At 52.3% G+C, this 14649-nt stretch overlaps 6 protein-coding genes across 6 annotated transcripts; 4 read left to right on the top strand and 2 right to left on the bottom strand.

Moving 5' to 3' along the window:
* Positions 1-365: 365 nt before the first annotated feature.
* AA0111_g5063 (hypothetical protein) lies at positions 366-2612 on the top strand (the record flags this gene model as incomplete). The annotated part of the gene is made up of 3 exons (XM_028651134.1): positions 366-509; positions 790-1677; positions 1767-2612. 3 exons carry the CDS (start codon positions 366-368, stop codon positions 2610-2612), a joined length of 1878 nt encoding a protein of 625 aa, XP_028507241.1.
* Positions 2613-3358: 746 nt separating this feature from the next.
* Positions 3359-5052, top strand: AA0111_g5062 (hypothetical protein; the record flags this gene model as incomplete). Its single annotated transcript, XM_028651133.1, has 5 exons — positions 3359-3376; positions 3447-3548; positions 3941-4911; positions 4962-4984; positions 5036-5052. The coding sequence occupies 5 exons, from the start codon at positions 3359-3361 to the stop codon at positions 5050-5052; spliced, it is 1131 nt and encodes a 376-aa protein (XP_028507242.1).
* A 646-nt stretch (positions 5053-5698) lies between these two features.
* AA0111_g5061 (hypothetical protein) lies at positions 5699-6930 on the bottom strand (the record flags this gene model as incomplete). Its single annotated transcript, XM_028651132.1, has 2 exons — positions 5699-6714; positions 6774-6930. 2 exons carry the CDS (start codon positions 6928-6930, stop codon positions 5699-5701), a joined length of 1173 nt encoding a protein of 390 aa, XP_028507243.1.
* A 122-nt stretch (positions 6931-7052) lies between these two features.
* Positions 7053-7465, bottom strand: AA0111_g5060 (hypothetical protein; the record flags this gene model as incomplete). The annotated part of the gene is made up of 4 exons (XM_028651131.1): positions 7053-7098; positions 7163-7217; positions 7270-7299; positions 7357-7465. 4 exons carry the CDS (start codon positions 7463-7465, stop codon positions 7053-7055), a joined length of 240 nt encoding a protein of 79 aa, XP_028507244.1.
* A 207-nt stretch (positions 7466-7672) lies between these two features.
* Positions 7673-9244, top strand: AA0111_g5059 (Histone acetyltransferase; the record flags this gene model as incomplete). The annotated part of the gene is made up of 4 exons (XM_028651129.1): positions 7673-7694; positions 7931-8270; positions 8327-9152; positions 9215-9244. 4 exons carry the CDS (start codon positions 7673-7675, stop codon positions 9242-9244), a joined length of 1218 nt encoding a protein of 405 aa, XP_028507039.1.
* A 3131-nt stretch (positions 9245-12375) lies between these two features.
* On the top strand, positions 12376-14370 carry AA0111_g5058 (hypothetical protein; the record flags this gene model as incomplete). Its single annotated transcript, XM_028651128.1, has 2 exons — positions 12376-12773; positions 12828-14370. 2 exons carry the CDS (start codon positions 12376-12378, stop codon positions 14368-14370), a joined length of 1941 nt encoding a protein of 646 aa, XP_028507038.1.
* Between the last annotated feature and the right edge of the window lie 279 nt (positions 14371-14649).

The following is a 14649-nucleotide window of genomic DNA, read 5'->3' as shown; positions in this document are numbered from 1 at the left end:
GTCGGGCACCGGACAGTCTTTTGCTTTTCCATGCTGGCTGGCTTGCGTCACGTTGGATTAGTTCTGGACGCCATACGACCCGGCGATCGCTTATTTACATATGCACAACGTCTTCCCGCTACTTTTACGCGAAAGCGATTACTTCATCGAGAATCTGGACAGAGGATTTCTGCTATTTGTACAAGTGAACGATAGCGGTGTTTCAAGAGTCGGATCGGAGTGACAGCAACCCGCAGATTCCGACTCCGGTTCGCTCTGCATTCCTTCACAAGTTTCGCTACAGGTTCCACCGAACCCCTTCGGAGACATACCTCCGGCGTTCTTACTTTGTTCGTTCTGCAGTATCAGAAGCGAAGACCAAAATCATGACGAGCTCAGAGTCGGAAGAACAACCGCAAACATCGCGAAAGCGCTCGCGCAGGAGTAATAGTGGCGATGACGGTGGTGCTGGAGGAAAGAAGGCTAGGGGACGGCCCCGGGTAGATACGCAGGATGCCACAGCCGCAGATGTGAGTGGAGACGTCGTGTCTTTTCTTTTCTTTTTGCCCTGATTCGTTATTGCTCAATCCTACAGCAGGATGGAAGATGAGAAATGTACACCTGCTCTCATCGAAAAGGCTGTGAGGCAGTGCCATTCTTCAAGCTCGACCCGCTTCGAGATCGACCTTCGTCGCCCCCTATGGACGACCCCGCTCCACCCGCAGTGCCCATTTCATCACCATTCAGCCTGAACCATTTCACACCTCAACGTCTCAGACCACGCGTCGACTATGCTGACAGATATGGCAGAGACGAAGAACTCAAATCCGTCTTGCTCAGCGAGCTTATCGCCAACGGAAAGAGACAACGATCTCATCTCTGAAGAATCAAAGCGCACAGCTTCATTCGATCATCGAGCAGATGAACAAGACTTTTCTAAAGCTGAACGAGTCAACCGTGAAGTCAGGTTTGTTGCAACTGAATCCGACATTGGCTCAGGAGTTCAAGCTGGTAACGGAGACATTTGCGAACTTGGTTAAGACAGCCAGCGAGGGTCAGTATGAGGGAGACGAAGATGGCGAACAAGGGGATCAGGGAGCTGCTGAACGCAGTGGTGCACAAAAACCAGTCGAGCCGGAAGTCGAAACTCAACACGTTGGATGGGGCTATTCCACAAACTCGAAGCCAGATGTTCAGAAGCGCCCGCAACAACAGCAACAACAACAACAACAACAACAACAACAACTATCAACCCCGGATAGCTACCTCGCACATATCAGTGCTGCCTATGGTACTGTAGACACCAGCAGGAACGATCTAGTGCCATGCCGTGCGTTTCCAGTTGGCGCTGTTTTCGATCAATCGAGCCGATCTTCACAGCCCCCAGGAGATCCACCGTCTTCGCATACCTCGTCGCAATCAGTACAGCTTCCCTTTGGTCTTGTAGACTTACTCAGCCAACAGCAAGCACCCTTCGCATCATCAAACCCGCACATCTACTCCGTTCGTATACCAACGCCTGACGTTACTCCACCAATAAACAGGCTTCCAACACCTCCTACAACGAAAGTCCCGACGAAGACACTTCGACCGGTGACAACATATAGTTTCGAAGAGACTACATTTGCTAGGAGACTATCCAGGGCGGCGCTTGAGACGGGGTTCCATTTGCTGAGTCGTGCCAACGATCGTCCTACGGTACGTACCCAATTAGCCGATGTACGAATTGCCTTTTAACCTCACTGCCCTACTTCAATGATGGACAAGAGACTAACCATTGCAGTTAGGCGATAGATCGCGTCTTCAAACTCTCTCTACCCCACCAAACTCTCGATCAAATACGGAGCCGCTTCCGGACTATTATGTCCCGTTCTATTGATGAAGACCTGGACTGGTGGGAATCGCCTTTCATCCATCTCGGCGGCGCAGGAACTCACTATCCGCGACGTGATGCTGCGGGCAATATAACACATGTTAGGAATGGATGGAACATGCGGCAAATTGGACCACCAGAGAAGAGAGTATATATAATAGAGAACACAGAAGACGGCAGGAGTGAGGAGTTGGGTGATTTGGATCTCAGTGGATTTGAGGGAGAGTGGTTCGACTGCCATGATGTGCAAGGGTATTTGGAGGACAAATACGCGTGCAAGCTCGATCCGAGAAGTTCATTCGCGGAATGTGTTATCGACGAAGAGGACGAAGGAGCGCCCGAAGTTCATAGCAGTGCTCTACGACCACGTCCAAGCATACCAACGGAGCTGCCTCGTCTCAACAATAGTTCTACCAACCCAGCGACAACTTCGTCAAACACTTCGACAAATCGACCTGGTCAGCCTTACAACATGGCAGACAATGGAGCCTTCGGTCTAGACATGTCATTCGGTCCCACTAGCGACTTTCCCAGGCTCATCAATTACGATATATCTTACGATCAAACACTAGGATTAGATCTCGCCCCTGGATACAATTATGATTTCTCACATTCCGATGGCTTTCACATAGGCGACATGGATTTGGGCATGGATATCATGAACGACGTGACTGCGGCTTTGCCAGTGGTGAGGCAGAAGCGGAAAAAAACTGGCTGGGTCGACGTCTCAAGACTTATCGATGGTGAGTGCAAACGGTGACGAGAGACGAATAGTCCCAAGGTTGGCTAACAAAGTGACAGAGATCATTGTACGTGGCGTTTGCCTGGGGCGGTCGCCGGGATACAGGCGTAAAGATGTAGATGTAGCGGTGCGAAAGTCTCTGGTGCATGAGCATTGAGCCAATCGTTGCAAGTACGGTGTTGAATGTACCGAGATATCCAGGCACTACTAGAAGAAGCAGCACGAGTTTTGCTTTTGATGCAATTTCTGCGGCCTAGCCCAGGACCATCTGATGATTTGACGACATGTGTATCAATAGAATTATCAAGTCGCATGCATATTGCGCACAATCATTTGCTATGACATGAGTGTACGGGAACGGTCCATCATGTTGCCGCAAAGGCATTGTTCAGCTGGTGATGATCAGTGTCACGTGTCGCGCTAGTATAGCGTTAGGCGCTAAGGAATCGGCGCCCTCAATGATTGCCGGGACGCCGCTCACTATCACTCATACATCCACGACCACGAACGCTGAGGGCACCCGAACACGTCGTACAAAGCCTTCCGTCTGGGCTAGCGATATCCGTAGAAGTTCCTTGACAGCGCAGAAGCTTCCTCAAGCGCGCGCACCTATTTGCAGCCTCAAGCGCTGACGTCGCCTGCCTGGCTTGCCTGCCTATTCCTCAAGCCTCTGCACGCGAGCGACCATCGCAAGCCTTTGTGCAGCCTTCACAGAGCCCACATCGTATACTAGATAGCTGAGACCATAGCAAGCAGTCACCACCATGTCGAACTCGGTCGTGGTTAGTATCCCCTGGGCGCGCATGTGAGCGGTGGAAGGGTGAAGGCAGGTTTGCTAACAGCGACAACCAGGGTGGCGTCTACCAGCAGATCATCGAGAAGGTGATCCAGACGTCGCAGAATGATTTCGAGGAGTCTGGCGTCGACCACACGACGCTCGACGAGATGAAGCAGGTATGTTGCAACCTGGCCTCTCCATCTCAGGCGTCGCGCCTTTCTTTCCTCTGTCGCGTCACCAGTGCGGCCCCTGCACCACACCACTTGTTGTGTTTCTCGCATTCCTTGTCAAACAATCTCTCGCATCGTTTTCGCTGGCTGTGGCGATCGCGCCATGGTCGCCTGGCCTGGGATGTTGGGCGGCTGAAAGCGGGGCGGAGTTGCCGGTCGGTCTGGCAGCTCGGGGGCGCCTCAGTATTTGGGTCACCTTCTTATAGCCCCTGCACAGCTCCCCCACCCGCCAAGACCAACGCATCACTTCCCAACGCGGTATAGCTTGTCATGTGACGGCTGTTTCTATATCATGTTTCACTGCACAGCCATGCAGAACATATACTGACCATCACTAGGGCTGGCAAGAGAGGCTATCTGCTCTCAAGATTGCTCACTTCCCTTGGGATCCCGCCCCTGAGCCTGTTCGTCAGCCGCCTACGGTGCCATCCAACGTCAAGGTTGACAATGATATGCCTCCCGTTTCCGGTCCTCAGGATGGCCTAAACTTCCCGAATGTGCCCGTCAAGACAGAAGGAGGATATCAGCCACCTGTTGCTAACTGCCCTCCAGCCCAGACTGCGAACAATGGTTATGGTGGCAGCTATGATCAAAACACACAGCTAGCAAACCAGCGCGCGGCTGCGCTCGTCCAGCAACGCATTCAGCAACAGGGCCATGTGCAGCAGCAAAACTTTCCCAACCTTGCTCAACAAGGACATTTGCCGCAGATGCCAATGCAAAATCAGCAGCAGCGGATGATGGCGCCACAACAACAGCATCAGCGCCCGCCGCAACAGCAACAGCAGCAACAACAACAGATGCCGCAGCAGCGTCCGCCGCCGCAAAATCACATGTACACCTCTCAGACTGATGGTTCAGGTGATGCCATGGCCGACTGGGAGGCCCTGAAGGCTGCGCGAGCTGCTGATGCAGTTGAGCGTATGGCAGCAGACGACTTCATGCGTGCCCGTGTTGATGCCATGGCTATGCGTCAAGACAGTGGCCTCATGGTGCCGCTCGATTCGATGCCAAAGGGCAGGAAGCGAAAGGCTGCTGTGCGTGTGTTACAGACCGAAGATGCAGAAGCATCGTCGAGTGCACCAGGCCCTGCTCGCTTTGACGGCGACGACGATGTCAAGCCCGAAGAGGATCCGGATGATGCGATCAACTCTGACCTTGATGATTCAGAGGACGAGCTTGGCGATGGCGACAACAGTGATGACGAGATGGTCGACTATATGCTCTGTACCTATGACAAGGTCCAGCGTGTCAAGAACAAGTGGAAGTGCACCCTCAAGGACGGTATCCTGACGACGAACAAGAAGGAGTGAGTTTCACACTGAGATGATGAAAGAAAGATTACTAACGACATGGAAGATACTTGTTCCACAAGGCAAATGGTGAATTCGAATGGTAGAGCATTCGCAAACCATTGCTAATGCCCGTGGTAGCTGAACTCGAGTTCTAAGTCGCTCCGTGCAGCGCACGAACAACACTCGATCGAGACGCGAGTCTAGTACGACGGTAACAGAAGAACCGCCCACCTCGTTCCCTCGTTTGCGACGATCACTACGGCTCGGTACGAACATCGATAACGGGCATCAGATTGGATACCAAAGCCTACTCATATGAAGTTTAAAAAGAAGAAAGAAAGCAAGAAATCCCAATAACGCACGCATTACTTGATACCCTGGATCTGGACGACTGGGCGTCCGCAATATATCCAGGTTCACATTAGTCAAATTGAATTTTTAGTTGGGGCAAGATTAGAGGTCTGGTTGGTTTCCATACCATAAAGCACAGGCGTATCGGCTCTATGACGCTTCACATTTCCTTAGGTGGAGTTTTCCTAGTGCATTCAGGGAAGATAGTTGACGTCTGGAATCATGTTGGCGGTTGGAGCTCAGCACCTCTTTGGCTGGGTGGCTGTTCTCTGCGTCTATCCAAAGAAGGATTCCAGCAAAACCATTACTGAAGGCATTGTACGATTGTGGGCTTCTTCTTTCGCTCTGTTCTAGTCTAGGGCAGAGTTGCAGAAATAATGAACAAACAGAATTGGCACATGCTGAAGACAAAGTCCATATTTACTGCCCGTGATTGCTAGGAGTATACTATCATAGCACGTCTTGATCTCCACTTTCCCCACCGCTTCCGGTGCCGTTGTGGATAATGGTCTCATCAGCATCTCCAGCATCACCTTCTTCGTCATCCTCTTCCACGAGCGGGACGAATCGGAAGTCGACAAAGCTTACTTTGCCACCTGTCGCATTTCCAGTCGCGGTCTGGGAACTTGATAGACCACTCTCAACCTCGATCATGAATTGTAAACTCAGTACGCCTTGAGTGTCTGCCCGTATGCTGACTTTGGTCGCAACGTTCATGGCACGCGCAGCCTTCTGTATCAAGCTGAACTTGTAGGACGAGCGAAGTACAGTGTGGGGATTGCTCAGCTGGAAGGTTTCGAGCAAATTGGCTGCCTGATCTCCTGTCTCGCTATTGACGTTGAAATTTGTGGATACAGGAGTGCGGAAGGCGGAAGGCTGGGGCTGATTGTTAAACTCGACGCGCGCAGAGCCCAGAGTGCCTGACGATGCTAGGGCGAAGAAGGGTTTACCGCGCACTGTTTTGGCGTACATGGTCAGCTTCTCCGGGCTTGTGGATGATAGTTCTTGTATTGCGTCGTATAGCCAGCTGCCTCGCATGATGACTTTTAGTGCAAGAGCCTGGCGATCAAATGGTATCTCGTCTGCATATTCGGGCTCGTATGTCGTGAGGTCGCATTGCGTGCGTATGCTTGCCTCGGTGAGAGTCACGGCTAGTGGAGCACCAGGGCCATGGTAGCTTATTCGACAAAGGTTGTTCATGCCACCTAGTATGTTGTTTCCTGTAAAGGCTGTGCTGGTCGGGTAAGGAGCGTCGCGCGCCCATGGTGGCTTGGATGTGGAGGGGTCGGTGAGACCGAAGATCTGGAGGGTCTCGAGGAGAGCGGGAAGGGATATCTGAAATGCTGGGGTGGTAGTAGATGGTGGCTCGGATTCGTCATCGCTGTCGGAGTGTTGAGAGTTGTGTAGTGGGGCAGGCGCATTGAAGGTGTAAGTTGTGAAGAGAGACTTGTCGAGGAAGGCGGAAGCTGTGGTCGCGTCAGTCTAGAGATGGGACGAAGGGACGGTTGCAGGTAGAAGTAAGTACCTTCCATGACGCTTGCCTCATCGACAGCGAGCTTGATGCCAATGTCGCTGATCTGGACGTGGGCCTTGTTGGAGAAGGCGATGCAACGAAGGAGTAGGTAGAGCTGTCGCGCAGAGCCTGACACTGCCGTCAGGATCGGAGGCTCGTCTTGGTCCATGGTGCTGTGTTGTAAGTGTGTGGGATGTAGGGTATTGCGCAGGTAGTGTCTTGAACTTTTTATTGGTATTCCATAGATTGTACACTGAGTATGCCCCTAACGCCGGACCGAGAAGTAGGAAACTAGACGTAGACGCCGACGGCGCAAATCATGTAGACTGCACCGAAGCTGTTTGCCGTCAGTCAGTCAGTCAGTTGTCGGTCGCATCTTGTGTCTTTTCGAGGCCACGTACCCGAATGCTAATGAGGCCGGAACACCGAGAACGGGGAGGTTGACAAGGGATCGGTCTGTTTGCGGATAAGCAGAGGTTCGCTGGAGGATGGTGAAGGTGTCGCCTACTCATGCCGAAGAGCGTGGTCAGGACGAGGGCTGCGCGTCGTTAGTATAGCAGCTCCACCAAGCACGAGAGCAGAGCTTCCAGCATACATATGGCTAGCAGCACGAAGCCGACTGTGAATTGCGTGTTCTTTCCAATGGCAGGGCTAAAGGGTGAGGACGCAGCAGCCTCCCAGACGTCTACAAGTGGGCTCGACATGTTTCTGGGCGTGCAATTGGGCGGGATCAAGTGTCTCTTGCGTGAAGCTGCTTTGGTGGCCTTTGGTCCTCACTGAACGGCCATCGGCCATTGATTGGTGTGGGGCCGTTAGCGTGGGAGGCGCACCTTCCCCAACATTCAGTCAACACCACGCGCAGGGCCGAGAGAAGGCGCGACTACATAGCTGAAAGCGCCCTACACCACAACATGGCGGGCGCAACCGATGAAGGTAAGTGTCCATGTCCCCGTCAGCCTCCTATCTGTCCACAGCCCTTCACTGGTGTCGCGCATCTCGCATGTATCCCCGCAACAACATCCCGCAGTTGCGCGACGTGTTGGGCTATCCCACCTCTCCGCCAACTTCACCGCTACCCATAGCTCCCCCCATAGCTCCTTCACAAACACGTCCATGTTCTCCGGACACACAGCTCCACCGACTGCAAGCTAATCCGTCTTGTCCCAAAGCCAAGCGCAAAGCGACTGCCGACCCTCCCAATGGCTCTCCCAAGCGCATAAAGCAGGACCCCTCGACCCCCTCTGCCACCGACGATGCGCCCGCACCCCCCGTGAAACGCATAGTCCCATTCCCCGAGAAACCTGCGGTAATAGAAGAGCGCAACGGAGAAATCGAATTCAGAGTCGTCAACAACGATGGGGAGAGGGAGAGCACTATTATCTTGACAGGCCTCAAGTGCATTTTCCAGAAGCAGTTGCCCAAGATGCCAAAGGACTATATTGCCCGTCTTGTCTACGACAGAACACACTTGAGTATAGCCATTGTGAAGCATCCCCTCGAGGTGGTAGGGTATGTACGCCCATTCTCCTCGTTGACAGTCAATTACTGACAGTATCATGGCACAGTGGCATCACATACCGCCCCTTCGACAAGGGTCAATTTGCTGAAATCGTCTTCTGCGCTATCTCATCGGACCAACAGGTCAAGGGCTACGGTGCCCATCTCATGTCGCATCTTAAAGACTACGTCAAGGCTACCTCGCAGGTCATGCACTTCCTCACCTATGCGGACAACTATGCTATTGGTTATTTCAAGAAGCAAGGATTCACCAAGGAAATCACCTTGGAAAAGTCAAGATGGATGGGTTATATCAAGGATTACGAGGGCGGCACCATCATGCAGTGTAGCATGGTGCCCAAGATACGGTACCTGGAGAGTGGTAGGATGTTGTTGAAACAGAAGGAGTGCGCAAACGCCAAGATAAGGGCTGTCAGCAAGAGCTACGAAGTCCACGCGCCGCCAGCACAGTGGGCAAAGGGAGAGTTGAAAGCCATCGACCCCCTAACCATACCTGCAATCAAGAACTCGGGTTGGTCGCCTGTCATGGACGAACTCGCCCGCGCACCCCGCCACGGACCAAACTACAACGCCCTTCTCCATCTCCTCAACGATATGCAGAACAACAGCAACGCCTGGCCCTTCCAACAGCCCGTCAATAAGGATGAGGTGTTGGACTACTACGACGTCATCAAAGAGCCCATGGACCTTGCGACTATGGAAGAAAAGCACGAGAAGGATCTTTACCCTACTCCCGAGGACTTCATCAGAGATGCTAAGCTCATCTTTGACAATTGCCGCAAATACAATAACGAGAGTACGCCATACGCCAAGGCTGCTAACAGACTGGAGCGGTATATGTGGCAGCGGATACGTGATATTCCAGAGTGGTCGGTAAGTCTTCTATCCAGGACGATCTACAATGCAGAATGGGATCATGGCTAACAAATCATCAGCATCTGGAAGGTGAACTAACAGGAAAGTAAGAGGTCGGTCTTCCGATTGCTTTGATTTTCCGCTGTTAAGCAGCCATTGTGGTAGCTTGCATCGTTCTATCAATTGTCTTGTTGTTGTTGTCTTTAGCGGCATTGGGAAGGTGTCTGGTGTACGGTATGTCGTATTGATGAACGGGGGCTTGGCAGGCTCGTTATACCCTTTTTTCGTACACATTTGATTTGAAATGTTCATATCTTTTCCAAAGAGTGACTGCCATAGAAAAATCTCAGAGCTTGATTATTTGCTAGTCACCGATCACAGATCGGGATAGACTGATGTTTCCAGAGCATCAAGCCACGCCAGCAACTGTTGCCTCCTCTGCTTTTCGGGGATTGTAGGACAAGTGTGTATAAACCTCGGTATTATAGTTACCATGGAGGAATTCATATTTTGTTGTATCTGACATGATCACCGTACCACATAGATGTGAAGGAGCAAGTTGGCCTCGTCTACTCGAAACATCGCACCTGTCTTGTGACAGGGCTTTGACGTGAGGCGGTACTGCTTGCAACTGTACACAACAATCACTGATGTGATGTATCATTTCTGCGTGTTTGCCTGTTCGCGTGTTTGCCTGTTCGCGTGTTTGCCTGTTCGCGTGTTTGCCTGTTCGCGTGTTTGCCTGCTTGCATTGATTTCATATAACAAGCCAAAGTGTGGTAGCACTGAGCATACGTTCCTGATCAAACACGTAGGACCAGGCACATGGAACTAGGCACATCTAACTAGGCAGGTAGGACCAGATTCTGTGTTCAACCAAGACGAAGCGGTTGGTAACCTTGAACCAAGCCTGTGCGTCATAATGCAGCCATGTCAACATGTTGTGTTCCTCAACCTTATTGTGGCGGTTGTAGCATGATTTATGTACTCTTTTGACGCGTTCTGAAGCGAGGCTTTGCGGTTTGGCGATGTGTTGTATGTACGGCTACTGGATGGGAGTGAGCCAACACGATGTGTGCATAGTGGCTGGGGAAATGCAGTTTGCGTATACTGGATTCGGTACGTGTTCGGGACAATGTGCGGCGTGCGATAGTGTAGATTCTGGGCTTTTGAGCATTGATGGTACAAGAGCAAGTGCGGCGGGCGAAGTCGTGGGAAAGACGTCCTGGCTGGGGCTAGAGAGAAGCATAGCCTGACAAAATGGTAGTACCACAGCTCTACAGCGCAGGTTGATCACCTAAACAGAACTCAGTAATCTTTGCGACCACTCAGCAATTCGGATCTGGTGTTTTGCACAGAACTAAGTTGTGCATCTCGCCATTTCGAAGGGGGGCTACCTCAGACCTGGTGAATGTGAACATCAATCTTGTCACAACTCATCCTTCGCAAACAGCCGATCACCGGACTGTAATCTCGTTGTGATCTGTGCCCAAAACTGTTCGATAAATCCTACAGAACAGCGCATCGGGTAGCCTCGTATGTGCTCGATGTGGTGTGCGTACAAAAACGTCCCTGACCCCTTGCCGCACCTGCAAGAAGTGGGGACCCTCTTACAAACACTGATAGGAGCTGTCCGAGATGACGGACATTCCGGATGCCAAAAAGTAAGTTACTCCGGTATGTGAAAACGAATCGCATCGATCATGATCCTACAAGTCGGAGGCTGATGGTAGGACTGAGGCTCCGCGGATGGCTGTGCCACTTAGTTGTTGGTATTCCGTGATTGTGATTGTAGCGGACGCCACGTAACGTACGATTATGTACTGTAAATTGTAACTGGTCGCTTCGCGTAGGGCGGGATAGTAAGCCTGACAGTAAGTTGTGCCGAGGGCGCGCCCTAGCATGTTGTTCCCTAACACGCCAAGTCAAAGGCACAAGGAGCAAAGTTTTCCAGTTCCCGGGCATCTGTTAGATAGTAATCCTGTAACGCTGGTTTCACAGCTCATTTGGAGGTGATGCCAGCCCACACGATGGGCTACCGCATGGGGTTGGGCCCGCTGCGGGGAAGGGTCGAGGCTAGGAGGGTAAGCCCACCTGCGCATCTTGAATGACATTCATTACAGTACACTGCGTCTGAAACCATGTCAAGATCGCTCTGCAAGCCAAGAGAGCGGCTATCCAAAGTGTATACACAGGCGAGGTCCGCAACATGATTCGGCGCAAATATCTCGATGCGTGTCCTCGTGATAAGAACCCCAGCTCCCATCACCTGCAGGATACCACACAAGCGCGTTCTATGGTCGAGCGTGTTTAGCGCAGACCTGGTTATCGGAATGATGATGATAGCGTTGGCCGAGACCCGTTGGAAAGACAACCTTGAGGAACACCAGTCCAGCACTCGCTGATTGAGGCGCACGCCGTGTCTTACCATGGCGTTGGCGTGTGCCCCAGTGATTGGAGTGGGTAGGAGGGTCTCCTTGCGTCAGACGCTGTCCTTTGGTCTGATCTGCATTCCAGAGGGTCCACAGTGCATCCACAACACAACGTACAGGCGAAAATTGACAATGGTTCGCGGATGGAGTCAAGTCTGGTTTTGCCCCTGTTGTGATTGCTGCTAGATCCCGGTAATTGCTTCTGCACATGTCCCAAGAGAGCGGAAACATCGACCTCGGGGAAGACGATGGAGGTCGGTTGTAAGGACAGAGGTGCTGCTTCGAGAACGCCACGCGAAGCCAAAAAGAGAGCCTCAACCGAGGAGGGGCGCATATTCGCCGCCGCTTATCACAGACTAGGTGGGTGGTCCAGCACGTTCATCTCCGTGATTGGCCCCAGCGCAGACTATCAATGCTGGGGAAAGATAAGAACCTGGTCGGGGTTGCAGAAGCGCGGTAGGTCGGCCGGTACTGGGAGAGGTTGACACGAGAGACAGGACCGTGAGCAGCGAGTAAGCGAGCACCAACATGAGACGGTAGATATTCCAGAAAGCGGAGACGACCGGGAGCCAATGGAGCCCTGTACTACTGTGCTCTGGCCATTGCAAAAGAGGAAGTTGCCAAGTGACCGTCCGGAGCCCGTTCAACTGTTTGTCTGGGCCTGCGACGGTGCGATCCCTCCACTTTGGTGGTAGCGCGAGCCACGGTGCGAAAATATAATTCCCGTGAGGGCCGACTCATAGGTGAGAGCCAACAGTTCCTCATCGTTCAACTCTGTTCAGGAATTGCCCTCGTGCCTATTCGTCGCCATGGCCGATGTTCGAGAAATACACACAACGCCCGGTGCTGGTGTCGCCCACAACAACGACCCGGCGCTAGACATTGCTCACGAGCACGAGCATCCTCACGTGCACCACAGCGCGCGTGCAGCCCACCCTGACAACATTGTCTACACCACTGGAACCACGGACGAGAAGACCAGCAAGTTGTTCCAGCCCAGCGCTCTTGACAGCCACCTCCACCAGCGCCATTCTGCAGGTGACGTCGAGAAGGCGGGTGGTTACGACTATGAAGTAGAGAAGGCCACGCGCAGCTCTTCCGACCCTGAGATGGAGGCAGAGAAGAAGCCCTGGTGGACTTCCTTCTCTGCTTTCTACAGGAAATTCAGACTTCCTGTGCACATCTTCCTTGGAGCGCTCTTCACCGGGTAAGGCGCATTTTCGTGTCCATTGTCTCGAGTATTTCGGGCTGACAGTATTAGATGGTGGATTGCCAGTGTGGTCGTGCACCGTCACGACAAGAACTGGATCATTCCATTCTTGTTTTGGCTGGCCATTATGATCCGCCTGATCACTCTCCACATCCCCATTACCGTCGTCACTAAGCCTATGCACTGGGTCTGGGCCAACACTGGAACGAGATTTGCAACCCTCATTCCGGAGAAGCTGCGCATTCCTGCCGCTGCCACTCTCACTATCGCCGTCATCATTGTTGGATCTTTCGCCAGTGAGGAGAGTGAGGACAACACGCGTGCCAACCGCGCTGTCTCGCTGTTCGGTCTCCTAGTCTTCATCTTCGGCTTCTGGGCGACTTCCCGCAACCGCAGCATGATTGTTTGGCACACCGTCATCGTCGGTATGCTGATGCAGTTTGTCATTGCACTGTTCGTCCTCCGTACCAAGGCTGGATACGACATCTTCAACTTCATCTCCGAGCTCGCACGTCTGCTTTTGGGTTTCGCCAAGGATGGTGTTGCCTTCTTGACAACCCCTGAGATTGCGGCCAACACCTACTTCATGTTCAGTGTTATCCCCGCCATTATCTTCTTCGTCTCTTTCGTCCAGCTCTTGTACTACTGGGGTATCCTTCAGTGGTTCATCGGTAAATTCGCTGTCTTCTTCTTCTGGGCCATGCGAGTGTCAGGTGCCGAGGCCGTTGTCGCTTCCGCGTCTCCTTTTATCGGTCAGGGTGAATCCGCCATGTTGATCAAGCCCTTCGTTCCCCACCTTACCATGGCCGAAATGCACCAAGTCATGTGCTCTGGATTCGCTACTATCGCCGGTAGTGTTTTGGTTGCTTACATTGGTATGGGCCTCAACCCGCAAGCCCTGATCTCATCTTGCGTCATGAGTATTCCTGCTTCGCTGGCTTTCAGTAAGCTTCGATACCCTGAGACTGAGGAGACTCTTACCGCCGGTCGCGTCGTTGTACCTGATGACGATGAGCACAAGGCTGCCAACGCCCTCCACGCCTTTGCAAACGGTGCCTGGCTCGGTCTCAAGATCGCTGGTATGATCGTCTCCACACTTTTGTGTATCATTGCCCTCCTCAACTTGGTCGACGGTCTGCTCACCTGGTGGGGACGCTACATCAACCTCGACGGCGATTACGACCTGACTCTTGAGTTGATCCTTGGTTACCTCTTGTACCCAGTTGCCTTCCTCCTCGGTGTATCGCGCCAGGGTAACGACTTGCTTCTTGTGGCTCGTCTCATTGGTGTCAAGGTCATTACCAACGAGTTTGTTGCATTCCAATCGCTTGTCGATGACGACCCGAAGTCCCCTTACCACACCCTTAGCCCACGCTCGCGCCTTATCGCTACCTACGCTCTCTGCGGTTTCGGTAACATCGGTTCACTGGGTACTCAAATCGGTGTGCTCAGTCAGATTAGTCCCGGTCGCAGCGGTGATGTCTCGCGTCTTGCTCTATCGGCTCTTATCACTGGTGTCTTCTCCACCTTGTCAAGTGCATCGGTTGCTGGACTTGTGGTCCTTGACGGAGCCAACTTCAGTTCAGGCTCATAGGTTTCGAGCTGAAGTCGTATGAATCAGAGCATTGCTGAGGATCCACTGTTTGGTGGTCCTAAAATATTATGTTAGTAAGCTGTTCGGTGTAGAAGATACCCATCTAGTAGTACATGGATCCTGATAAGGAATGAATACCCTCACTTAAAAATTCTTCCGCAAAAACTATGATTGCTTTGAAAAACAGAAGTGCTACGAATGTTCTGTATCCAAAATAACGGGGTATTGACACATTATGACCTGAATTCTTCGCCCTTTGACAAGAATGCTACCTTGGCA

This window comes from Alternaria arborescens, assembly GCF_004154835.1.
Source record: "Alternaria arborescens strain FERA 675 chromosome Unknown contig_10, whole genome shotgun sequence".
In the NCBI taxonomy this organism is placed as follows: Eukaryota; Fungi; Ascomycota; class Dothideomycetes; order Pleosporales; family Pleosporaceae; genus Alternaria; species Alternaria arborescens.
This window is presented reverse-complemented; position numbering and strand designations above follow the sequence as displayed.